The sequence below is a fragment of the Lissotriton vulgaris genome, unplaced genomic scaffold, assembly GCF_964263255.1.
Source record: "Lissotriton vulgaris unplaced genomic scaffold, aLisVul1.2 SCAFFOLD_304, whole genome shotgun sequence".
NCBI classification, from domain to species: domain Eukaryota; kingdom Metazoa; phylum Chordata; class Amphibia; order Caudata; family Salamandridae; genus Lissotriton; species Lissotriton vulgaris.
Window position 1 is genome coordinate 1,237,328 of NW_028251399.1, and position 26,582 is coordinate 1,263,909.

The 26,582-nt window shown below is 42.6% G+C and overlaps 1 protein-coding gene across 4 annotated transcripts in view; it reads right to left on the reverse strand.

Moving 5' to 3' along the window:
* The window catches only part of LOC147662923 (uncharacterized), a 397,679-nt gene extending 371,871 nt beyond the window's left edge, over positions 1–25,808 (reverse strand). For 2 of the 4 annotated variants that reach the window (XR_015305467.1, XM_086950795.1), the window contains exons 1-3: positions 25,636–25,771; positions 24,991–25,054; positions 24,773–24,804 (exon numbers count right to left, since the gene is read on the reverse strand). Coding sequence is in view for 1 of the 4 variants with exons in the window: in XM_086950795.1 (XP_086806921.1) it covers positions 24,773–24,804; positions 24,991–25,054; positions 25,636–25,669 (130 nt within the window). In the remaining 3 variants the exon portion in view is untranslated. Of the gene's footprint in view, positions 1–24,772; positions 24,805–24,990; positions 25,055–25,635 lie in introns of all 4 variants that reach the window. The other 2 variants (XR_015305468.1, XR_015305469.1) reach the window with 2 other exon arrangements.
* Between the last annotated feature and the right edge of the window lie 774 nt (positions 25,809–26,582).

Below are 26,582 nucleotides of genomic sequence, written 5' to 3' on the forward strand. Positions count from 1 at the left end.
TGTGTGGTTCAAGTATGAACACAAAACAGTTCACCATGGAAACGTTAACCATGACCTACAAGTCTTCTCAAATTACAACACACCAAATGTTGTGTATGCGATTTGGTTGAGGGATAAAATCGATCATTTGCACTCGTATCTATATTCTTATGCATCTTATAAATTACGTTTATAGTTATGATGATACAGGAATTCCTTTTGTATGTTTACCATTGTACAATATTCTCTCGTACACAGATGGAGAACCAAACAGACTCCATTTTGTTCGTCTATGTAATAGACTCGAATGGTGGTCACGTGCATGGCAGTCGAGTAAGCCTCGTTAGCTGAGTTACCCAGACATCTGAATTCATTCTATTCTTTCTCGTTCTAGGACCCAAGGTCGCATCTGGTTTCAGAGGTGATAAGCGCATTCCTGGAGGCGCCGTACTCGTGCTCCCAGTCACCGATTCGAAAGGGAGTCACCCCTCCTGACCCTCCCCAATAATAGCAGAAGCAGACTTCTAAACGAGCTTTGTGTGCCATATATGGTCTTTCCTTCTAACCACTGTGCCTACCAGTAAATTTCCATGAAAGGTGTGCTCATGTAACTCACTGAAAGTATATAGGCAATGTATTGTGTGTGAATCGGCAGGCTTCTCCACGCACTGGCTGAGTGACGTCGGAGGGGCTCCTCGATAGAGTATTGGTTTGTTTAATAAACAATTGACTTGTCTTCACTGCCAACTGACTGATTATTTGGCCAAACAGAGAACGCCCCTTTGGTGGCCCACTATTTAGAGCTCAATCATGCACCCAGTGACATGCGCTGGCAGTTGATTGAAGTGGTACATACTCCGGCCAGGGGTGGGAGCATTGTGAATATTCTTAATAAGACTGAATGCCGTTGGATACTTAGATGTGACAGTATTAACACGGGCCTTAACTCTATGGAGGAGTGTCATTCTGTTATAACCAGTTAATGTGACCTATTGGTACACATTGAACATTTTTGTCTATATACACCAGACAACTGTAAGATGTTTTATATCTGGCCAAAACTGTCAACACTGAAAATGTGTATAATTAATATGTGTAAAATGCTCTGTAACAGATATATGCTTTTAAAACTGTAAATTGTGAACTAATAGTTTTCACTTTTGATGTGTATATTCTTCACAATAGTTTAACTGCTGTTAATACTGCAACTTGTGATGCAATAATTTCATGATCTATAATTTTTCAATACCCTGTAACTAGGCCTCTTCGAATGAAAACACCTTTTTCTTGGCTTTTTCCTATCTTTTCATTTCCAATTGTGTTAGATGGGACAGAGTTTTATGTAACAACCCCTTTTTTGATCTATATGGCCCCACTTCAAGATGGCGCCTTGTTGCTCTGGCCGCATACACCTAACGGGCCGTTTTTTATGTAGGTGACCCGGGGTCCGACTTATTTCCGGCTATCTCGCCAACGGGACCCTTACTGGTGGAATCCATTTTCGACTCTCGAGTGCACCTCAATGTAGCCGGTATTCAGTTGGTTTACATACTTTATTGTCCTGGGCTATCGAGAATATGTGTTTGTTTTTCGACTGTGTAGGTACTTTACCGTCATGTTGGCCGTGAGGTTATTCGCTTGCCCCCTTTGTTGATCGAAACGCGGTCTCTTTTTTCATCTATGATTTTAAGAGAGAGGGGGACTTGTCGTGTTGAACGATTCAGTATTGGCTGACTCGTGACCCTTGAACATTTGTGGCGGGTCTATACCATATTGTTTATATTTCCTAACCCTGTCTATTAACCATCGATCATTTCGAAACTGTATAAGTCAATTAATGACTTTAATTGGCCTTGGATGGTCGTGTTAATCTGCCTTTTACATACATTACTGTGGATATATCAGTTCCACTCTCCTATGGGCATGCAAAATGCAGCTGTGAAGTCTGAACCTATATAGCGCAATTACGAATTTATTAAGTTAGATGAATTTATGACAGTTGTGACGCTGGCCACTCGGTTATGATTTAAGTGAGAATATGCCTAAACAGCGTTGTTTGTAACATGTTTTTTGACAGTTACAATGTGGAAGTCTTAAGGTTGTTTTTCTTCTTCCTTCTCTTTTTTCTTATTTTCTAGCCGATTGAATGGGCGAAACCTATGGTGGACTTTTAACACTATGGATAGACTCAATTAAATGTCTTTGATACATTGTGCACCATTCAAACTTCGTTTGTGGCAGTAAGTCATTTGATTCCCTGGTGGTCTCTTGATTAGGTCCCCCACTGAATAATAGGAGCTATCGGAATAATTTTTTATAAAACTCTTTTCTGTCCCAGTATAGCTATGGAATTCCTGTGGACAACTATCAATGAATGATTGGTCTGAGTTTTTATACAGGTGATTTTAATGAGCACTTTCATTGTTTGGTGGTGGACCCACAACTTTTAACTTGCACCGGGTGTCGTGTTGGCTTATTACAGTCTCCCTTTTTTCTGATTGATTGGTCACTTGGTGGCTAGTTTGTTGAGTCTTGATGCCTTTTCTTTCGAAGAAGTCTACACAATTTAATGTAGTAAAATTACATCCTTCTTTCTATTATACAGACCTATAACGCTCAAGTGAACTGTGAGTCCTGAAGATGACTGTGTAGTAATACAGCGGTCGAAACCCCGTCAACGCTTTTTGTGGCCAAAATTATCTAAGACACATCCATAATGGGACACCACTGGGTCCCAAACCGATGTCACAGCCATGTACTGCAATCTGCAGTCTGTAGTTTCTTGACTTTTTAACATTTCTTCATTTTGTCTCTCTTTTTTTGATCCCTTAGTTCTCCACTTTTTTTTAAAACTCAATTGCACTGTTCCATTCCACACGCAAGGAAAAAGGCTATTTTCCAAGTTTCTTATGTTTAAGATGGGCTTTTCGTACCTTCTTCAAAAACACGTAATAAAGCCAAGTTCATAAAAGGCAGTTTATTCACACCCAATGCATTTCAAGCCAACCAGGCTCTTCGTCAGGGGTAACTGTAAATTACAATATACATCTGTATTAATGTGACATCCATGTTATCATGCACATAATATTTCTGCATTTGTTTCTGTCATTATTATTTTTAAATTAATCAGGGACTATGTATGTAAACATCTCCCTCGTTTGTCCTCCAAATACATTCATTGCATATTGCTCACCCACATCTATTTACTTTTCAATATCGGCATTTATAGCACCCCTCTGCTCTTCCCCGTTTATTCCACTCAAATGAATGTTGCAACTTTCCTACGAAAAATGATTCTTAGATTCATACGTGACAATTGGGCTGAGCACGTTTCCGGTGAGTACGCGAAAGTTGAGCAGTAAAAAACATAATTGGAGTAAAATTGGAGAACAAGAACAAACAGGAGTGCAACCCCTTCATACATAATGTTTCACAAAATTATCTAAGGACACATTATTTATAGTTTATGTTGTTCCTTTAGTGTAACATGTAATGTTTTTGTTTGCCAGTTGTCTGGTTTGTGATATGTTTTTTGTATACCAGCACTTTGTCTTGAGCGTAACTGTTTTAAGAAATTTCTCGTACTATGTGTAATAAATAATAACTTTTGATATTGAAAATATTGAGTTTATGAACTGAAAGGCTTGTTCACTTTTTTTCTTTTTCTTTTGTATTTATTTGTTACTGTTCATTCACTATTGTTTCCTAATTTTAATTGGATGTTTTGAGTTGCACATGTTTATTTCAAGGCCTCATGCTATGAAAACATTTTCAAAGTAGTACAATAAAGTTTGGAGGCCCATAGGTGATTTGAAAATGAGGAGGGTATCATCGGCGAACATGAGGGCAGGAATCCTCATGTCTGCCAATTTAGGGGCCCTAATCTAGGTGTTCTATAAGGCTGTAAGTATAGAGTGAGATTAACATGGGGCATGTATGCACCCCTGCCTAACCCCTCTATTGACAGGAAATGGCTCAGTAATCTCACCTGCCTTCCCACACCTGACCTTTGCTTAGTTATTCTTGTGCAGCCTCACTATAATATCTTGTAGATAATTTGTCACCCGCAGCTTCGGCAGCACCTGCCATAAGGTTGGCCTAGGTAGTCAGTCAGTCAAAATACACTTTATTCGATTTTTTAAAACAATCATAAAAGGTATAAAAATTACATACAAAGTTAAAATAGTCAATTCATTGATGTACAAAGTTAGTGCTGAGCCCAAGTAAACATTTATACTGTGAGTTACACAAAATAAAATCAATGTGGGCAATACCATGATTAATATAATGCATTCGGTGGCGTAAATTTATTCTTGATTCTGAAAGCCGCCGCTAAGAAACTAGCCACACAGTAAATGATGTGAGTGTTGCTCAACATCTGGAGGTAAATTAAAGCGGGCCTGACTTGAGTAAAGCCGGCCTCCCTCAAAACAGGTAATACATATTTTTTCCTTGCGGTTGCATAAAACCCACAAAACATCATAAAATGCATGGTATCTTGGTTGGAAAATTTGTCACATTCACAGGGCGGAGCCTCTTCTGGTTTGGCCCACGAATGATAACAACCTAATGAAAGGTGAATCAAATTAAACCTAAAATTTGTCAGTAAAAATCTGTGTAGGGGTTTAGTGACAATTTTAAGGTAAGGTTCGAGGGAAGGGGTGTTGATTAACATTAGATGTGATCTTACTGAGGGTTTCACTAATTCCCTCTCCTCTCTGGCCAAACATGCCCTCTCCAGGAAGTGGCTCTTAATCCATTGGCCTAGGTACTAATTAAAAAGCTGAGCGGAGGTCTACAAGTATAATTTATAGGTGACCTCCCCCCATAGTGTCAGTTTTACAGATTTACATCAGGAGTCGGTACACCTGGTCAACTGTGCTTGTGGCCTCCCTAAATCACGTCTGCCATGGGGCCAATCTGTCATCCAATCGTGTAGTTGGCCAAGTAAGATGCTGGAAAATAGCTTTTGGGAGCTATCAAGCAGGCTAATAGGTCTGTAGTTGATAAGGAGTTCACTGGAGCTCTGTTTATAAATGGAGACAATTTCCACCCAGCCCACGTCGGGGGCAGAGGTGCCCCTTACATGAAAGCAGTGAAAAAAGTAAGATAGAAAAACATCGGTCTCACCCCGGAACAAGTCCCGCAAAATTGTATCAAAACCTGGAACAAGGCCCCTAATGGCTGCACACATTTTTGCTACAGGTATTTCAAAAAGGCTATGGTCACTCAAAATTACGGAGGTTGTGCCAGACATCCCCCCAGATGTCCCACCAATACCACCATCTACCTCCCCTATACTTCAAGATGTTTGTCCTACAAGTCCTAAGCTAAATAATTTGACTGGGTGGATGACAGTTTCACATGGCTGTCAATACAGCTCAGAGAAGAGGGCTTCCTACTCACCCACTGCAATATTGGGTACTATAGGACAGTGTCCCTGCCTGGAACGAAAATATATTACATTCTAAAAGGCAGCATATAAGAGGGTCTCCTGCCATATCCTTACCTACCCTTTTCTAGGAGCATTGAAAGCCTGTTTGTGGGCACCCTGTGCTGCCTCAATTAGGGCCTAGTCTACATTGCTAACGGCTAGGACTAGATAGTATTCTGTCACTCTACACTTTTTGTTGTACTAGAACGGAGATCCCTTTCTTTCTACCCCTTGCCAGGCCTTGCTATAAAAAACAGTTGAGTTTTTCAAAGGATCCTTGGTGTATTTCATTGATCCCCTGAAATGTTGAGCTGTATTCCCCCATTTGGATTAGTAACACCACTCTTTCCATCCCATCAGCCTCCACTCTAAAGATTCTGTCCATTGGCACTTCAGAGATATCAATTAGACCTTTAATATTTAATCTTAAATTATGAGACAGGGCATTGTGCCGGGTTAAAACAATCATATCCTCTAAATAGGGTTAAAATTTGAGATCCAGCAAAAAAAAGCTATTAAGCTTGTTGATATGATGTGATTGAAGGTATGAGATTTACCCTGTCAGACTTGGATCTTTCCTTGAAGGCTCACATCTCCTGGTTTAAGAACAATGTGTTGATGTTTAATTCAGTGGCTGTCTATTTCTTAATTGTCTCAATCTCCAAATCCGGAATAGACCACAGTTCGACTTCATCTGTCAACAGCACACGGACCGTATACTCTGGGGCCCACATTGACAGTTAAAATACCCCCTACAATTTTCCTGGCACAAGTCGGTAAATGAGGTTAATGAGCATTTAAGTGCTCCAAAAAAATGAGTTTGCTGTTATTCATGGCATACCTACGATATATTTAAAACAATTAGGAGTTTTGACAAGGGTAGTTGAAAGACAAACATACTATAGGTCTTGGGAGCCCACCTGATTTGCTGAGCAGAGAAGAATACGATCAACAGTGCACAGAACTACTTACTGATGAAAAATTCTACAAAAAAGTTGTGACAGACCCCACAAAAAGACTGCAAAGGACAATCGAACGAATGGTTCACGAAGCGGTTCTAAATAACTGGATCTCAAGTAAAGAAGCAGAATTTTTCCAGACCCCCAAACCGAGAGTGCAGTACTTCTACTCGCTCCCAAAAATTCATAAAGAGCATAGGCCCTCTCCTGGATGACCTATTGTCTCAGGGATAGGTTCAAAACCCCAAGATATTTCATCTGCTGCAGACTAGCCCTCACCGAAAATTACTTTGAGTATAACAACACCCTATACCAGAAATGCAGTGGAACTTCTATGGGCAGCACATCTGCCGCTAGTGTGGCCGGGCTTTACGTCAGTGATTTTGAAAAGACACATATATTCAGAACAATTCAAATCCGCACCATCAGAGAATCCTATTTTGGAAATGATACATTGACGACATCATCCTGATATGGGAAGGCAACATGGAAAGCCTGGAGGAATTACTCAAATGGATAAATACGTACACAGCAGATAAGAAAAAAATAGATTTCCTGGACATTACTATCTACGGTGAAAATGACACCTTACAAACCAGAAATATCTTCAAAGCAATATCTAAGAACAGTCTTCTTTCATATAAGAGCTTCCACCCGCGACCACTTAGGGAAAACCTTGCCTATAGTCAATTCTTACGTCTGCTGCGTAACTACAAAAAAACAAGCAGATGAACTGTGCGACAAACTGAGGAAACGGGATTACCCTGAAAGAACCATAAACAAATGTAAGAAAAGAGCCAGAAACCAGCCGAGGGACAACCTCTTAGAAACTTCCCAAAAACCAACTGAAACTGACCTTCTAACCTGCGTAACAACTTTTAATGCAGCCTTAAACAGCATAAAGAAAATCATTAACGAAAATTGGAGAATCTTAACCTCAGGTTCCCTCTCCTGGCCAAAACCCAGATTCGCCAACAAGCAAACGAGAAACCGTAAGAATATCTTGGTCCATACGTCAGCCCGACTCCTTGTTCTGTCGGGGGAAGTCCTAAGTGGGCAGAGGGAGTGCAGGGAGACATCAGGCTTGAAAGAGCAAGTCACCATCTTGGGAGTGGTGGGGCCGTGCTCTAGCTGTAGACACTTCCGGGGAGAGCCTATAAGTTCCAATTCTCTTCCGGACGCGCGCAGCGGGCGCGCCGCCGGCGCACCAAAGGCAAGCCCGTCTGAGCCCGTCCGCGCCCAGCGCCAGAAGCCCTGCCCAATTTCCTAAAATTAGGCTCACCCGTGATGAACTACTGGCCTTAAATACCCAAAAATGTTTAACTCCAACCACATTACTTGATCACTACACCAATAATTAAAATGCATGCACATCTTGCGGCCTAAGGACTTCCCTTCTCCCGGTACGGTAAACAGACATAAAATCAAATAAAATATATAGAATGGACATAATATCGAGTAAAAAATATAGAATGGACATAATATCGAATGGACAGAATATAGTGGTTAAAAATATCGAATAGATGGTAGGTAATATCGATTTTTAAAATATAGAAAGTCAAAATATCGATGTAAGGATTATCGATTTTTAAAATATAGAAAGTTAAAATATCGAAGTAAGTAATATCAATTTTTAAACTATAGAAAGACAAAATATTGCAGTATATAACATAGATAATAAAATATATCGAATTATTAATAATATTACATTTTTTAAGTGTTTTTATGTTATTTAATTTTAGCGTAATCTAATTCTGTAGTGGATTGTCGGTTTATAGGGGAATAGGGTGGGAAGTAATTTATTTGTAATTAATTTAAAATGTTAATTTATTTATTGGGATTTTTTTTGAATTGTTAATTAATTTTTTATTGGTAATTAATTTTTAATTTGTAATGCATTTTTATTAGTTTATTAATTGATAATTATGTTAATTTAATTAATGTATTTCCCGTAGCGGGCTGTGGGTTTATAGGGGAAAAGGGTGGGAAGTAATTGTAATTAATAAGAAAAATCTTAATTTATTTAATATTTATTTTGAATTAATTGTTAATTAATGTGTTATTTGTTAATTAATTTTTAATTGCTTATTAATTTTTAATTGGTAATGTATGTTATTAATTTATTAATTGATAATTATGTTAATTTAATTAATGTATTTTCCGTAGCGGGTTGTGGGTTTATAGGGGAATAGGGTGGGAAGTAATTTAATTGTAAATAATTAAGTATGTTAATTTTTTAATTGGTACTTATTTTGAATTAATTCTAAAATTTGTATTAATTGGTAATTTATTAGTTTTGGTAATTAATTGTTATTAATTGATAATTATGTTAATTTAATTAATTTATATTTTGTAGCGGGTTATGGGTTTATAGTGGAATAAGTTGGGAAGTACTTTAATTGTAATTAATTAAATATGTTAAATTATTCATTGGTATTGAGTTTGAATTGTTAGGTAATTATTAATTTATTAATTTTTAATTGGTAATTTAATTTTATTGATTGATTATTTGCTAATTAAGTTAATTTTATTAATTTATTTTGTGTAGTGGGTTGTGGGTTTTTAGGGGAATAGGGGGAAAGTAATTTAATTGTAATTAAATAAATCATTTGTATTTATTATTTGGTATTCATTTTTAATGTATTGAATAATTGGTAATTCATTTGTATTAATAGGTAATTAATTTCAATTATTAATATTAATTTGTATTTGTAATTGATTTATTATTTTATAATATTAAATTGGTAATTTGTTTAAATTAATATTTTCTTGGTATTGATATTGAATTAATTTTTATTAATATATTTAATCTTTACTTTCCCCACTGTTGCACTCTTTCGAGTGGGAATAGTAATTTCTACCCCCACGCTATCCAACGCTTTCTCTACTGTAGCATTCACTGAAGTGGGAATAGTAATTTTTAACCCCTCCGAAATCTAACGCTTTCCCTAATGTTGCACTCTCTGGTGTGGGAATAGTAATTTTTACCCCTACGCTATCCAACGCTTCCCCTACTGTTGCACTCACTGGAATGGGAATAGTAATTTTTACCCCCAGCTATCCAACGCTTTCTCTACTGATACACTCTCTGGAGTGGGAATAGTCATTTTTACCCCTACGGTATCCAACGCTTTCCTTACTGTTGCACTCTCAGGAGTGGGAATAGTAATTTTTACCCCTACGCTATCCAACTCTTTCCCTGATGTTGCACTGTCTGGAGTGGGAATAGTAATTTTTATTCCTACGCTATCCAATGCTTTCCCTACTGTTGCACTCACTGGAGTGGGAATAGTAATTTTTACCCCACTGCTATCCAACGCTTTCTCTACTGTTGCACTCACTGGAGTGGGAATAGTAATTTTTACCCCTACGCTATCCAACACTTTCCCTACTGTTGCACTCTCTGGAGTGGGAATAGTATTTTTTACCCTCCTGTTATCCAACGCTTTCCCTACTGTTGCACTCTCTGAAGTGAGAATAGTAATCTTTACCTCTCGCTATCCAACACTTTCCCTACTGTTGCACTCACTGGAGTGGGAATAGTAACTTTTACCCCTACGTTATCCAACGCTTTCCCTACTGTTGCACTCATTGGAGTGGAAATAGTAATTTTTACCCCTACGCTATGTTAATGTTAATGCTATATGGACTTGTAAAGTGCACGGCTGCTCCAGCCAAGGGGCGTCCCGGCGCTAACTGTATGAAACTGAGCGGGAGGAAATGCTGAAGAAAGAAGTTGGGGATATTACAAATTAACAGAAGAGATACGTTTTTATGGTTTTCCTGAAGGGTAACAGATCCTCCATTCCCCGTATTTGGGTAGGGAGTTCGTTCCAGAGTTTTGCCGCAAGGTATCTGAAAGAACGGCCGCCCATCCTGGCTAGTTTAATTCGAGGCACTACAGCTAGATTCTGTCCCTTCGAGTGCAGAATGCGTCGGGGAACGTAATATGAGAGGAGTGGACATAGCATGGGGGGGAGGCAGTTTTCAGGATTTTGAATGCTAAGCATAAGGTTTTGAAGTGGATCCTTTTTTCCACGGAGAGCCAGTGGAGTTTCGGAAGGACAGTGGTCACTGACTCGGGGGAGGCCGGTCAAAGCTCTGGCGGCGGCATTCTGGACTCGCTGGAGTCTAGATTTCTCTGCTACGTTTGCCCCTAACAAGAGGGAGCTAGCGTTGTCCAGTGGCAAGAGAATGGCTGACTGAACCACCAGTTGGCGGGTTTGGTGGTCAAAGAATTTTAAAATCGGCCTGAGATTTCGTAAAATTCCGAAACAGGTGGCGGCCACTTTTTTAGTATGGTGAGTGAAGTTCAGGGCAGAGTCCACCCAGATTCCCAGGTTTTTTACACACTCTTTAGGCTCAGGTGGTTGCCCGAAGGACTCTGGCCACCAGCTATTCCCCATGCAGTAGTCTCTTTGCCCACCAGCAAAACCTCCGTTTTGCCGGCATTGAGCTGGAGGTGGTTCGCCGTCATCCAGCTTAAAATTCTGTGCGCTAAGACCACTTTCATTTTTCAATGCCACCACCAGCTGGGTGTGGTCAGCGTAAGACACAAGTGACAGTCCATGTCTCCTGGCTACTTCTGCCAGAGATTGGACGTACACATTGAACAGGGTAGGTCTGAGGGCCGACCCCTGGGGCACACCCTGCTCAATGGCACATTCTTTAGAAAGAAACGGAGGTGTGGAGACTCTAAAAGATCTGCCTGATAAGAAAGCTTTAAACCAGCTCAGGGCTAACCCTGTGACCCCTACCTCCTCCAGCCTGAACAACAGTACCTCGTGTGACACCGTGTCGAAGGCAGCACTGAGGTCTAAAAGAATCAGTGCTGCCGTTCCGCCAGAGTCTAATATAGTATGGAGATGTTCTGTCACACTTAAGAGGGCTGTCTCGGTACTATGTCCGGCGCGGAAATCATGTTGGGACCTGTCCAGAATGGAATTAGACGTCAGGTACTTGGTCAAGGTGGAATTAACATGGACTTCCGCTACTTTGGCTGGCCAAGGGAGGAGTGATATGGGTCTAAAATTTTCAGGAAAGGTAGGGTCTAGTGTGGGATTTTTTATAATGGGTGAAACCCAGGCTTGCTTCCATCTTGTGGGTATATTTGCAGTATAGAAGGATAGGTTTACAATATCTCTAAGGGGGCCAAGTACAGTCCAGTCTGCCTCTCTAAATAGTTCACGTTTAAGGGGGTCTGCAGGTAAGCCTGACTTAATTTTGTTACAAAGTTTGAGGAAGTCTTCTTGGCTGAGTGCCGGAATATTAGAAAGATTGTTTTTGTTCGGGTCGACTGATGGAGTGAGGTGGGGAGTCGCCGGAAAAGTATTATAGATTCCAACGCTTTCCCTACTGTTGCACTCTGTGGAGTAAGAATAGTAATTTTTACTCTCCCGCTATCCAGCACTTTCCCTACTGTTGCACTCTCTGGAGTGGGAATAGTCATTTTTACACCTACGCAATCCAACGCTTTCTTTACTGTTGCACTCTGGATTGGGAATAGTAATTTTTACCCTCCCGTTATCCAACGCTTTCCCTACTGTTGCACTCTATGGAGTGAGAATAGTAATTTTTACCCCTACGCTATCCAACGCTTTCCCTACTGTTGCACTACTGGAGTGGGATTAGTAATTTTTACCCCTACGCTATCCAACGCTTTCCCTACTGTTGCACTCTCTGGAGTGGGAATAGTAATTTTTACCCTTACGCTATCCAACGTTTTCTCTACTGTTGCACTCACTGGAGTGGTATTAGTAAATGTTATCCTCCCGCTATCCTATGGTAAAAATATTGTATATTTTTTATTAATATTACGTTCATATATATATGTATTAAAAAATTAAGATGTATGTTTATTTTTTTGTAACTTAAATTAATTATTTATTAATTTTAAGGTAATATAAGTATTTTAAATATGTTTAAGATAATTATATGTATTATTTTATTAATTTATAATTATTTTAAAGCATTTAAAAAAAATCAATATTTTGACTAACTATATTTTTAACAACGATATTTTTGATTCAATATTTTTGTACTTACCTGTTTGGAGATAGGGATTTAATATTTTTGCATTCTATATTTTTTACTCGATCTTGTGGTAATTCTATATTTGTGACCAATATTGTTTCAGTGATCCTGCCGGTACATCTAGGATGCCGCTACCAAAACAGCCTCTATTCTGGCGGCCAGAGCACCACAAATAACCCAGACCCTGCGAACTGCCGGCCGATGGGAAACAAACAAACAAGATCAGACATCAGAATGGTAACGAAATGAAATGTATCCTGCTAAACACTAGATCCATGCCCAAGCACAAATACAAACTAGAATCCCTAATATCAGACAACAATCCAGATCTGGTATGTCTATCAGAAACTTGGGCTTCTACCACCTCTGGACCGGATTGGAACATGGCTGTTCCTACGGGATACTCAGTTGCACAGGTAGAAAGGACAGGAGCAGTGGGAGGGCGTATCCCGCTAATCTATTGCTCACATTTTAAAGTGAAGCCCACATCAGAGTTAGGACTGCATTCAGAAGCTATGTCCTTCAGCATCAAAAATAACAACCAAGCCCTCCTCACAGGCCTACTGATTTACAGGCCACCAGGAACCAGAGGCCCTTTCATCAGAACACTCCAAACCTTCCTGGAATCCTGCCTAGACACCGCCACATATACAGTCCTAGGTGACTTTAACTTCTATCTGGAAGACAACAGGGACTCTGATGCCTCCTTTCTGACTGACAATTTCCATAGCTTTGGGATGAGACAGATTGTCTCTAAACCAACTCACCCAGCCGGCCACACTCTGGATGGTATCTTTACTAATAATGACAATATCAAAGTGGTGTCGGTCCAACCGGTCCCTTGGTCAGACCATGCGGCCATCCATTTTAAAATCAAATCGACTCACTAACATGCGGCCGAAGAGAATTCCCCTTGATAGCCAAAACCAGGCAGTGGAAACGTATTCAGGGAGACAAATTAACTAAAATCCTGTCGAGCAATCTCCCACCATTTAAACATAGCAACGATGGGGCAAATAAACTCGACTTATGGATTAGCAAAGCAGTAAACAAACTAGCCCTTGAAGAGATTAAGAAACCTAGGAGACAATCAGCAACCTCACCTTAGTATACACCGGAGGTCAAGCTCCTGAAAATTAATTGCCGGCGCCAGGAATGGGTCTGGAGATTTGATTACAGCCTATGTCACAGAAAGGGTTACACGAAAGCCTTGAAAGAGTACCAAACAATGATACAACAAGCCAAGCCGACCTACTTTACACAAAAAATTCAGGAGGCCGCTAACATCTCCAAGGAACTATACAAAACAGTGTCAAGTCTACTCAAATGTCCTAGAGACATAATATTTGTCCCAGACCAAAACTTTGTAGACAAGCTGGTCCTGTTCTTTCAAAAGAAAGTCCAAGCTGTCTACAAGGAACTTCATGAGCGATATGACTCATGGGGAAATGACAACAGGGAACCAACAGAAATCCCCCAAAACTGTCTATCCCACTTCTCATACCTGGATAAAGACCAGATCACTAAGCTGATAACACAAGCCAAATCAGGATCACCTCAAGATCCTTGTCCCCCTACATATTTCATCTTGCCTCCGAAACAATTAGCACGTTCCTAACCCCTCTTCTCAACGAGATAATAAAATCCGGAATCTTCCCTCAAAGGTGGAAAAAGGCCAGCTTTAGACCAATCCTGAAGAAGGATTCCCTAACTCCACTGGAAACCAAAAACGACCACCCTATATCCTGTCTCCCCCTACCAACCAAAATGCTAGAAAAAGCCCTAAACCAGGAACTAATGAAGTTTGTCAACCTCAATAATATTCTCGACAACACCCAACATGGCTTCAGATCATGCCACTCCACCGAGACAGCTCTGATAATAGCTACAGAGGAAGCCTGCAGGACCATGGACAAGGGAGGCAGAGCTGTCCTGGTACTGCTGGATCTTACAGTGGAGTTTAATACTGTTAACCATTGGGTTCTATTAGACAGGCTAAAATCAGTAGGCATCAGAGACATTGCCCTGACCCTACTTAAATCCTTTTTAAACACCAGAATCCAACAAATCTCCTGGGATGGTTTTCAGTCAGAATAGTTTTCTCTCCCGTGCGGAGTCCCACTGGGCTCGGCACTTTCCTCTACCCTTTTCAACCTATACGTTACCCCACTAGCCAAACTAATAAAAGCACATGGCCTGCAATTGGTATCCTATGCTGATGACACACATCTAATGGTGTCACTCATGCAAACTGTAGAAGTCACCGCAGAGCAGTTCAGAAACTGCCTCCTAAGTATAAAGAGCTGGTGGCCTTCAGAAGCTGGCATTTGTCCCGTGCCAGCACAAAAAGTCAGGAACTTAGGGTTCTGGATCAATAAAGATCTTACACTCACCTCACAAGTCAACCAAGTTACATCAGCCTGCTTCTTTACCATTAAAATCCTTAGAAAAATACTGCCTTTCATCCCACCCACACTAAGGAAAACGGTTGTCAGAGCTCTAATTCTTTCTCGCATCTACTACTGCAACGCTATGTACCTGGGAATGGGTGAAAGGCGGCTCTCCAAACTCCAGTCACTGCAAAATGCCGCGGCAAGAGTACTGCTGGATCTTCCAAAGCGCCACCTGGCATTTGGGGAGATTCAACAGGAACCCATGGTCCCGCAAGGCAGCACACACCAACCTCTGAACCCTCAACAACCGCTCCGCAGAGGGAGCATACAGGAGCCAATTGTCCAGATATTTTATTTTATTTGTGTGTTTTATAAAGCGCACAGCTGCCCCAACGGGGCGTCCCGGCGCTGGTAAAACTTGGAGACAGTGAGGGTAGGAAAAAGAGGATAACCTTATGAGGAAAAAAGGTGGGTCTTTAGTGACCTTCGGAATGCCACTTCAGTTTGACATGCGCGTAGAGTAATCGGAAGCTTGTTCCAGCACTGAGTGGCACAGACCTCGAAGGTTTTCCCTCCAGTACGAGAACGTTTGAATCTTGGGGTTTCCAGGAGAAGAAGGGAGTTAGAACGTAATGTCCTGGCCTTGACGTACGGCTTCAGAGTGCTTTTCAAGCTTTTCAAGATATGGATAAACCATCACCCTCTGGAGATGCAAGAAAGCCACCAATGGGGCCACCACTTTGGTAAACACCCTCGGAGCCGACCTCAGGCCGAAGGGAAGAACCATGAACTGGTAATGCACCCCAGAAGACAAAACCGCAGGAAAGGACGAGAAAGCGGATGGACAGGCACGTGATAATGGGGATCCTGGAGGTCCAGAGTGCACATGAAATGACCCTTGAGAACCAGGGGAATCACCGGCTGAAGGGTCTCCATCTTGAATGGAATCTGCAACACATATTTGTTCAGGGCTTTGAGATCCAGAACAAGACGAAACCCCCCAGTCACCTTGGGCACCAGAAAAATGATGGAGTAAAACCCCCGACCCAGCTCCCCTGGAGGAACCACCTGAACCGCCCCCTTGTCCAACAGAGACCGGACCCCCAGAGACAGCTCCGCTCGTTTGGATGCGCTTGACGGCCAGGGAGTCGGACGGACCCCTGAGTCCGAAGGCAGGCTGGAAAACTCCACAAGGTACCCTAAGCGGATCACATCCAGGACCCACAAGTCTGAACAGGAGGACATCCAGGCCGGAAGAAAGAACTAAAGCCGACCTCCTACCAAGGATCCGACCTTGGACCCCAGATAGTCAGGAACGAGGCTTAGCAGGAGGGGACTTCGCCTTCTTGTCCCGACTGCGACCAGGCTGAAAACGACCACGACCCCTGGAAAACTGCCTGTGAGACGAGGGCCGAAAAAAAGGCTTAGGCTTTGAAGAAGCAGGAGCAGCCGAGGAATGCTTGAAAGAGGAGGAATGTTTCTTCTCCTTGAAAAGCCAATGTAACCTGCCCTCCAACTCTGCCCCAAACAACATGGAACCTTGAAAGGGCAAACGCAGCGCAGCAGACTTCTGGGCCAAATCCGTCTTCCAGTCCTTGAGGACCAAGTTCCTACGAGCAGCAATGCAAGCACCCCCCGAGAGGGCAGAAGCACGCACTACGTCAAAGGAAACGTCAGACAGAAAATCCACCTGATGCTCAACGTGAGCCAAAATATCAGAACAGTCAGAGGCATTATCCATGGAACCATACAAAGTCTTCAAGTCCGAAAGCAGAGACTGAGCAACATAAGTACCTTAGATGCCAGCCCGCAGTGCCATATGAGAGCCAGAATAAACCTTACGCAGGGAAGCGTCCACTCTCTTGTCCATTGGATCACGCACAACAGCATCCTCGGCCAAAGAAGTCCGGCAAATCCTTCGCCATATCCTGAAGAGGATAGAACTTAGCCATGAAGCGAGGAAGCAGATTGCGATCCGGATCCTTCCACTCCCAATCCAAAACCACCTTCAAACAAGGATGGACAGGCATAACCACAGGAGCAGCATACTGGAACTGGCGAAGTAAGGAACCCCCAGAAGTACCCGGGACATCAGCAGGGAACCCCATATTCGCCTTCACATGGCTCAACAAATCCGGCAACATATCCTTATCGACATATTTGCCCTTAACCATATCATTGTCCAACCCTCCATCCTCCGATCCAGAGGAAAAAGAAGAAGAAGACGGAGGAGGAGCACCACTGGACCGCGGCTTCGATTCGGACTTGGACCCCTTTGACCTGGGACCCCTCATCTACAACAATGTCTCCTTAATCAGCGCCTTTAACCTGGCATCACCACTCCTGGAACGATGCCTCGAACGGGCGGAAGAAGGAGAAGAGGAAGACGAAGCAGAAGAGGAGGACTCAGCAAGATACCTGCTCTTCTTAGTATGCTTCCCCATGTCGGAAACCCGCAGGAAACCACCTCAAACACAGGGATGAAGAATAAGCAAGCCCAGCAGGACACCCCCAGGAGTCGAACCCCAGGCAAGCCAGCAAGCAAGCCTGGCAACGAGGGACTGAGGAACAGCAAGCAACACAGCACGAGCCAAAGCAGCAGCACCTCGCACCCAGCCACAGCAAGAATAGAATGCAGGGAACTTCAAAGAACATCAGCATTTAAAGGGGAAAAAACAGCTACGCTGTACTCACGGGAAGGGCCGTCAAAACCGCCACGAAACAGCCACCAGCCGATCACCTCAGAAGCCTGACTTCCTGCCCCAAACAGAGGAAGTCAGGCACACTCCGGAAGGAAGCGCCCCATCCAGACAGGGGCCGCTGCACCACCGGAGCAACAGCAAAGCACTGCCGGGTCTCTGAAAAGCCCGGCAGAACGGAGACGCGGACCGGACACTCCCAGCGCGAACACAGGAATCAGCTGCAAAATCCACACGAAAAGAACAGGAGCAGCCAGGAAGTGCCCACAGGAAACCTCCTCAAGCCCGGCAGGAGGAGAAACCCTGGAAGACCAGCCCTACCCGAAGCCCAGCAACGGATTGGTGTCAGTACAACGCGAATTATTACATCGCATTCCGTTACAACGGAATTTTTACAACGCAGGATCCATTACAACGGATGCCATTACAACGCATGGCATTACATAGCAGATGGTATTACAACGCATGGCATTACATCGTAAGTATAGGTAAGTATACCTTTTTTTAAAATGTTATTAAGTTAATTTAATTAATTTAATTTAATTAATTTAAATAAAATACATTTTAAAATAGCCATTAATTTAATTTAATAAAATAATATCTATTTAATAAATGTAATTTTAATAAAAAATGGGATTTAATTTAATTTAAATAATAAAATTAACATAATGTACATATTTTTATAATTGATATTAAATTGAATTAATTGAAATAATTTATTTAATTTATTAATTTAATTTAAAAAAGTAATTAATGAAATAAAATTAATTTAATTTATTAAACATATTTTAATTAATTTAAAAATGGTAAATATAATTTAATTAACCCAAAACACAAACCCCTGTACCCCAAAACCCAAACCCTGCCCTAAAACCTAAAAACACCCCTGTACCCCAAAACCCAAACCTTGCCCTAAAACCTAAAAACACCCCTGTACCCCAAAACCCAAACCTTGCCCTAAAACCTAAAAACACCCCTGTACCCCAAAACCCAAACCCTGCCCTAAAACCTAAAAACACCCCTGTACCCCAAAACCCAAACCTTGCCCTAAAACCTAAAAACACCCCTGTACCCCAAAACCCAAACCCTGCCCTAAAACCTAAAAACACCCCTGTACCCCAAAACCCAAACCCTGCCCTAAAACCTAAAAACACCCCTGTACCCCCAAACCCAAACCCTGCCCTAAAACCTAAAAACACCCCTGTACCCCAAAACCCAAACCCTGCCCTAAAACCTAAAAACACCCCTGTACCCCAAAACCCAAACCTTGCCCTAAAACCTAAAAACACCCCTGTACCCCAAAACCCAAACCTTGCCCTAAAACCTAAAAACACCCCTGTACCCCAAATCCCAAACCCTGCCCTAAAACCTAAAAACACCCCTGTACCCCAAAACCCAAACCCTGCCCTAAAACCTAAAAACACCCCTGTACCCCAAAACTCAAACCCTGCCCTAAAACCTAAAAACACCCCTGTACCCCAAAACCCAAACCCTGCCCTAAAACCTAAAAACACCCCTGTACCCCAAAACCCAAACCCTGCCCTAAAACCTAAAAACACCCCTGTACCCCAAAACCCAAACCCTGCCCTAAAACCTAAAAACACCCCTGTACCCCAAAACCCAAACCCTGCCCTAAAACCTAAAAACACCCCTGTACCCCAAAACCCAAACCCTGCCCTAAAACCTAAAAATACCCAAACACCCCAAAACATATACCTCAGTACCCCAAAACATATACTCCTATACTCCTACTTATTTAAAAAATTACTTAAATTAATAAATTTAATTTATAATATTAAAAAACATAAATAAATATTTTTATTTATTTTTATTTATAATTAATAATAATTAAATCAATTATATAATATTAAATAAAATAAAAAAAAAGTATATACTTACCAATACTTACGATGTAATGGTATGCGTTGTAATACCATCTGCTATGTAATGCCATGCGTTGTAATGGCATCCGATGTAATGGATCCTGCGTTGTAATAGCTGCGTTGTAACAGCATTACGACGTAAAAGTTGCGTTGTAAGTGATACACACCAACAGGGCAGATTTCAAACCTGTATCTTGCCTCCATGTGAACAAACTCGTACGCCACTGTGCCACCCTGTGGTTTGAAATGGTTTGGTCTTTATTATCTGTAAGGGTGCAGTATTAGTACTCTGCTCAGAAACCTCTTTGTGTTGGGTACATTTACATTGCTCTGCTTACTGCTACCATTCTCCTCATTCCTTATACCCCGTATTACCCAGGAAAAAAATCTTTCCTTACTGAATCTTGGGAAGGCTTACCTTGACATTTTAAGCATGCAGAGTGTAAGGCCCCCACCCTTCTTCCTGACTAAACCTGGGGAACCTGCAATTCAGTGGAAAAAGTGGAAAAAAGTGTTCTTAAATTACGCAACTGTGTGTGGCCCAAATCTGGGGTTAGAAAGGAAGGTAGCATTATTGGCGTATTACTTAGGAGCAGAGGGGGAAGAGGTTCTAGATCATCTCCCAGATCTAGGTGCGCAAGAAGCGAGAGGGCTAAATGAGCTAGAAGTAAGCTTGAAGAAATTAGATTTGCACTATCTCCCTAAGACTAGCACCATAATGGAGAGATACCACTTTGGGAAAAGAGTACAGAAGGAAGGGGAATCCATTGAAGATTTTGTCTCTGATCTTAGAAAACTAGCTGCAACATGCAAGTTTAGTGGCGCAAGTGAGGAAAGGATCAGGGACCAGTTCGTGTTAGCTTTCAGGATGGAGCGTGTGCATGAGGAGTTGTGGCTTAAGGATGACCCAGCCCTAAGGGAGGTCTTAATAGTAGCCTAACAGGTAGAACACATGCTGCAGTGCGTCAGTGAAATAAAGCAGGACAGTTGTGAGAAAAGAAGCGAAGACAAACCCAAAGTAAGCGAGGTTGTGATTGAATCTGAGGCTGTGTCTGTGATCAAGGGTCAGAAAATAGTGAGTAAAGAACAGAAAGAGAACAATCTGGGATCTTCATTCAAGGGTGCCTGTTATAGATGTGGCAAGCAAGGGCACATGGCCAATGACAAAGAGTGTCCTGCCCTCAAGTTCACATGCAACAAGTGTGGGAAGAAAGGTCATTTCAGGCAGTATTGCAAAAGCGGACAGGAGTTCAATAGACAGGGTAAGGACAGGACAAACACAGTATGTGATGAAATAGTTGAACGTGTGAGCGAAGGTCAGATCCGCAGTCTCAGAGACACGACATGTGAGGAAATAGTTGTACAAGTTGGTGAAGGTCAGGTCTGCAGCCCTAAAGACACAATAAAAGTAAAAGGCACCGAGTTGGGAGCACTATTCGATTCCTGTTCAAGAATAACAATCATCAGTGCAAGAGAATTTTCACGGGTGTCCAAGGGAAGGATAATCTTGAGGAAAATGGATGTGAGGCCCGGGGGGTATGCGGGTCGCCCCATCTCTATGAAAAGATACTTTTGGGACAAAATTGAATACAAAGACAGGACAACTGTGTCTAAGGTGTATGTGTCTACTGTCGGTGATAACATTTTGGGTTGGCAAGCACAGAAAGAGTTGGGGGTCTATCTTAATCCTAACAGCAATCCCCAAATCTTAGTACGAGATACAAGAGCCAAAGGAGGATTTTGTGACAAACTTCAAGGAGGTATTCAAGGAAGAGCTCGGATGTTTGAAGAACTACTGCCACAAGATTAAATTGAAAGAAAACGCGAAGCCAGTAGTGCCCAAAGTCAGGAAGCTGCCCATTGCCATTCAAGAAGCGGTGAAAACGGAACTCGAAAATGTGTGCAAAGCAGGAGTCATCGAACCAGTGGAAGTGACAGAATGGCTGGCACCCATCGTGGCTGCCCAGAAAAAGGATGGGTCGGTTTGGCTGTGCATAGATCTTAGAGATTTGAACAAAGAGGTCGTGGTCGACCGTTTCCCACTACCCAACATCACCCAGATGATGAGCATGTTAGAGGGCGCAAGAGTATTCTCTACACTCGACCTTACTTCAGCCTATTTTCAAATCAAGCTGCATGAAGAGTCGCAAGAACTCACAGCGTTCGTGACGCCCATGGGCACATATAAGTTCAAGAGGATGCCCTTCGGGTTGGTATCGGCGGCAGCCGTCTTTCAGAGGCTCATGGGAAATATCTTGAAAGAGATTCCTGGCGTTGTATGCTACCAGGACGATGTGCTAGTTTTTGCCAGAGACCATGAGAAGCATGATAAGAGACTGAGACAAGTGCTGACCAGGTTTAGGTCGCAAGGACTAACTGTGAGAAGAGAAAAGTGCGTTTTTGGGTGCGCGGAACTGGATTTCTTGGGACACAAAGTGACAGCGGAAGGGATCCGTCCCAAGCGGAGCTCCAGAACACCATTGTAAGTTTGGTGCCACTGAAGAGCGAGGACGAAATCAAGTCCTTCATGGGGATGTTGGAGTTCTATGGCAAATTCATACGGAACCTTGCAGGAAGAACGTATGCAATCAGGCTGTTGTTGAAGAAAGAGACGGTGTTCAACAGGAGTGTCAGAGAGAGTTTGAAGACGTGAGGAAAGCTCTTGCAGAGGCACCTAGCCTGAAGTCGTACATACCCAATCGTGCGACAATAGTCACCACTGATGCAAGCGCAAAAGGGCTAGGAGCAGTTCTCACTCAAGTAGGCAAAGACGGAGAAGAAACGATAGCCTTCGCCTCAAGATCCCTTCAGAAGTCAGAAAACAACTACTCTGTCATCGAAAAGGAAGCCTTAGCAGTATTCTGGGCACTGTGCAAATTTAGGGATTTCCTGTGGGGCACAAAGTTCGTTCTTCGTACCGACCACAAGCCATTGGTGGAGGTTTTCAGTAAGAAGGGTCTGGATGCGATCTCTAGCAGGATCAGGCCTTGGATTGTTGGTCGCCAGGAATTCACTTTTGGTGTCGAGTACGACCCTGGAACACGTAATTTTGCAGCAGACTGTTTGTCAAGGCTTGTGAAAGAAAATGATGGGAACAAGGCGCATGACGAAGTGGAAGATGAATTTGAAGACCGCCAAATGGAAAATGTGTGCGCCATACAGAGAGCGATAGGTGAGGAGACATGGAAAGGTGCACTAAAGGATTACGAAGTCTTGGATGAGGTGTGCAGAAGAGTAAAAGACGGATGGAAACATGAAGATAAACGTGTCGAGGCTCTGCGGCCATTCTGGATTGTCCAAGATGAACTGTCCGTGGTTGATGAATGTGTGTTCAGGGGGGCAAGATTGGTACCTCCCACATCTGTGAGAGAGAATCTGATAGACATGGCTCACGATGGCCACTTGGGCATCACCAAGACCAAACAAAGGTTGAGAGAAGATTATTGGTGGCCGAGCATGGACCTTGCAATTGAAAGGAAAGTAAGGGACTGTATTCCGTGTAGAGTCAGTGATAAAGTATTGAAACAACTGACACCTCCAATGGTGTGCAGGCCACCACCATCAGGAACCTGGGAAGAGTTGGCGTTGGATATCGTTGGTCCATTGACGGGAGAGGTGCGCACGCCGTACATCCTGGTGCTAATGGATTTGTAGTCCAGGTGGCCGGAAGAGAAGTTGGTGAGCGAAATCACAACTAAAACAGTCATAGAGTTCCTTCAAGGGTTATTTGCTAGGGAAGGATTACCCAGCAGTCTACTCACGGACAATGGGGTGCAACTGTGTTCGAAAGAGATGGAAGACTTCCTTGAGGAGAGAAGAATCACACACAAGCATTGTGCCCTATATCACCCTGAGACCAATGGCATGGTTGAGCGCTTTAACAAGACCCTCAAGGAGAGTATCCAATTAGCCAAGGCCAGCGGCATGAATTGGAAAGAAGAAGTATGGAGGCGGATAGAAGCGTACAGGTTCACCCCGCACCAAACGACAGGAGTCACCCCGTTCGAGTTGCTCCGAGCAAGAATAGACAACACCAAACTGTCCTCAGGGTGAATGAGGTGGCATAAGGGTTGGTCAGATCACTCCAAAGAAGCAAAAGGATTAGTGAGGCAGGAAGAAGCCATGGTTGGGAGGAAAGAAAGGTTCAACAGGCTCAACTCTACACAGGAGGCTGGGTTCAAAGTAGGAGACAACATTAAGATCAGGACACCTACTAGCAGGGCAAGTTGGTCAGTATACAGTAGGCCCACTAAGATCACTAAATTGTTCAGGAATGCTGTAAATACCCAGGAAGGAAAGATCTGGAACCTGGGAAGAGTAATGAGATTCCACCCACCCAGTCAGGGTTCATGCAGAGGTAGTTAGGGCGAAGGCAACTCAGAGGGGAACATGGTCTTCCCTCCTAGGAACCAGTGGGCGGTTCCCCACCCGGGCGGGAGGACTAGCCCAAGAATGACCAGACCACCCAGGCACCTAGAGCAGCATGTGATGATGTAATTTTCTGTTATAACTTTGTTCTCATGTTGAATGCTTATGTTTCATTCCGCAAGGAAGGGGGATGTGTGGTATCTCCCACCTTTCCCCCTCCGGCAGCTCTGCATGTAATGGAGCCGCTCGCGGTGACATCACTTAGAATGTCACCGCGACCAGCGTTCCAAGGCGAGCGCCGGGGGACAGTGTGAAGCTGCCACCGTGAGTGGCTATCGCAGTGGGTGGGGTCGCTGTATGCCTTTGACGATTTATACTTTTAATAAACGTCTAACTTGAACTGAATCCACCTGCGTCTTGTCGTATGACCAATACCACAGTCCCCTAAACAGACAGTACACAGAAAAAAGTAGCAGTGGGTCGAGTGAATAAGTTAGCTCCGATTATATGTCTGAAAACAAAAGGACGCCCCAACAAGGAAGGTGAGTTAAGTGACACTATCCCAAAGTGAGTATCTTTCCTGTGTTGAAAAATACCCATCAGTTGTCGATCCTGAACGCCCTGTTCATCATTTGGGTTCCTTTACAACGGGAAGTTAAGTGTTTTAGAAAAGTTCACCGTAGACAACACAAATTTTATGTCTAAACAGTGGAACCCAACATGTGTTAACACATACTAGGGTGTGAGGAGGCAACTGTAGAGCAGTGCAAGTGAAAAGGTGAAAAGTGATATGTACACTAAAATTGGGTCGTAGAAAGGATAACAAACTTTATTAAACACCTTAAGACTCCCAAATCAATAAAATGCGTGCAACAATAGTGGCTTGAACATATAACCACTAATCATTCAGTATGGTCAACATGTTTCTGCAGACTTAAAGTGGAGCCTTATAGGTATCCTGCTGCATCCTTCAGGACCATGATCGCGACTGCTCATTAAAAAGGTGAAAAATGAAGAATATCACCTGAGTATTTTAGTGGATCTTCATTCTCCTTGCTTTTCGGATCATAAGAAGGCGAGACGTCCAAACAGACATATAAAGGAAGACAAACAACCACAAAACAAAAAATGAATTGGGTAACACATCCATTAGTCATGTGTATCAATGACCGTTAAATACGAATCTCATGCCATAATTGACACGCACACTATCAATATCATACAGTGGCCACTCTCACTTACCCAAATGAAAGGAGAGAAATGCTCCACCCCTCCTGGCCACAGCTCAGGTAAATGGAGCCCCACACTAGTGGGCAAAAAAAGGGAAATTACAGAAGGTTACTGGACATGTCAGCAAAACTGACTTCATTACCCCACCTTAGTCATAGCACACACGTCAGTTGTAATTGGTCTGTATAACACGGAAAGCATTTTTCACTCTTTCGACAACGATAGAATATCGCTATTTATTGACGATCGTTTATGGTTTTCTTTAGAGAATCTCGTATAAGTAATGCTTAAATCCCTTTCTTTACACAGAATCTAGGCATCACCCCTCGCTATCACCCATCGTAAGGTCATGTCATTTTTAAGTTTGGTACGCCCCTTTCAAAGCGTTTGAGCATTTCTCATCTCAGTTAATAGGTACGAGTGTGTTCGTATTTCGTACCACCCTCTCTTGCAGTGTTGCAAGAAAGAGTACTGTTAGTCCGCCAAGACGCCCAAAGTGTAGCGCACAAAGTTACCAAAAAGCGGCACACGCTCTACTCTGCTCTTCAGTTAATAGGTACAAGTGTGTTCATATATCGTTCTCCCATCTTTTACAATCTTGCAAGCAAGAGTACTGTTAGTCCGCCAAGACGCCCAAAGTATAGCGCACAAAGTTACCTAAAAGCGGCAAACGCTCTACTCTGCTCTTCATGCCCCGCCTGTTGTTCTTGCCTTCCGGTCGGTACTCCGGACGTCCCTCTGGGCTGTCTCGGGGAGGTACCGACCGGTCCGGTACATGGAGCTAAAAAGCCTCTCTCTCTCCCTGCCGGTCACATGGGGCGCGTCATTCCGGTGCGCTCGATCACGTTGGGCGCGTCATACCGGTGCGCTCTCCTTAGATCTCTTGGGAAATGTAGTTCGCTCAATGAGCGATTATTTTTTGAACGTATAACTCAATGTAGCTCAACTTTGAGAATTGTTTATTTAATGAGAGCGCATATCTACTTCATCTGTCTTCTAACTGCCTCGATTTCACAATGATTGGTCTTTTCTTTAAGAGGGTAAAAACTGGTATTCACATGAGGTGCAACATACCGGTGCGCTCTCCATAGGTCTCTTGGGAAGTGTAGTTTGCTCAAAGTGTGTTTATGTTTCGAACCTATAACTCAATCTTACTTAACTTTGAGGATTATATATTTAATGACAGCGCATGTCAACCTCATATACCTTCTAATTCTCCCAATCTTATAACGGTGGTCTTTTCTTTTAGAAGGGAAAAACAGGTATTCCTTTTGTATCACGGGCTAACTGAATAGTGTGGTGCATACATTCTGACTGAAACGTCAGCCAGTCAAACAGCTTCTTAGAAAAACGCTTCACTTAGTGATGTATCTGCTAGACCAATATCTTATCTGGATTCTGTATGATATTTAGCTCTCCTGCATGTTAGTATTTTGGTGATGTGTTCTAATACTAGGGTTTGTGATTCAAGCCTAAGCATGTAATTAATACAGTGTTCACAACCAGACATTCTGGTATTAGAGTGTTAGATTTAAACAACCATGGGATCGATAAAAGGATATCGATATGAAACAATGGATGTAAATATTATGTATACCATCTAG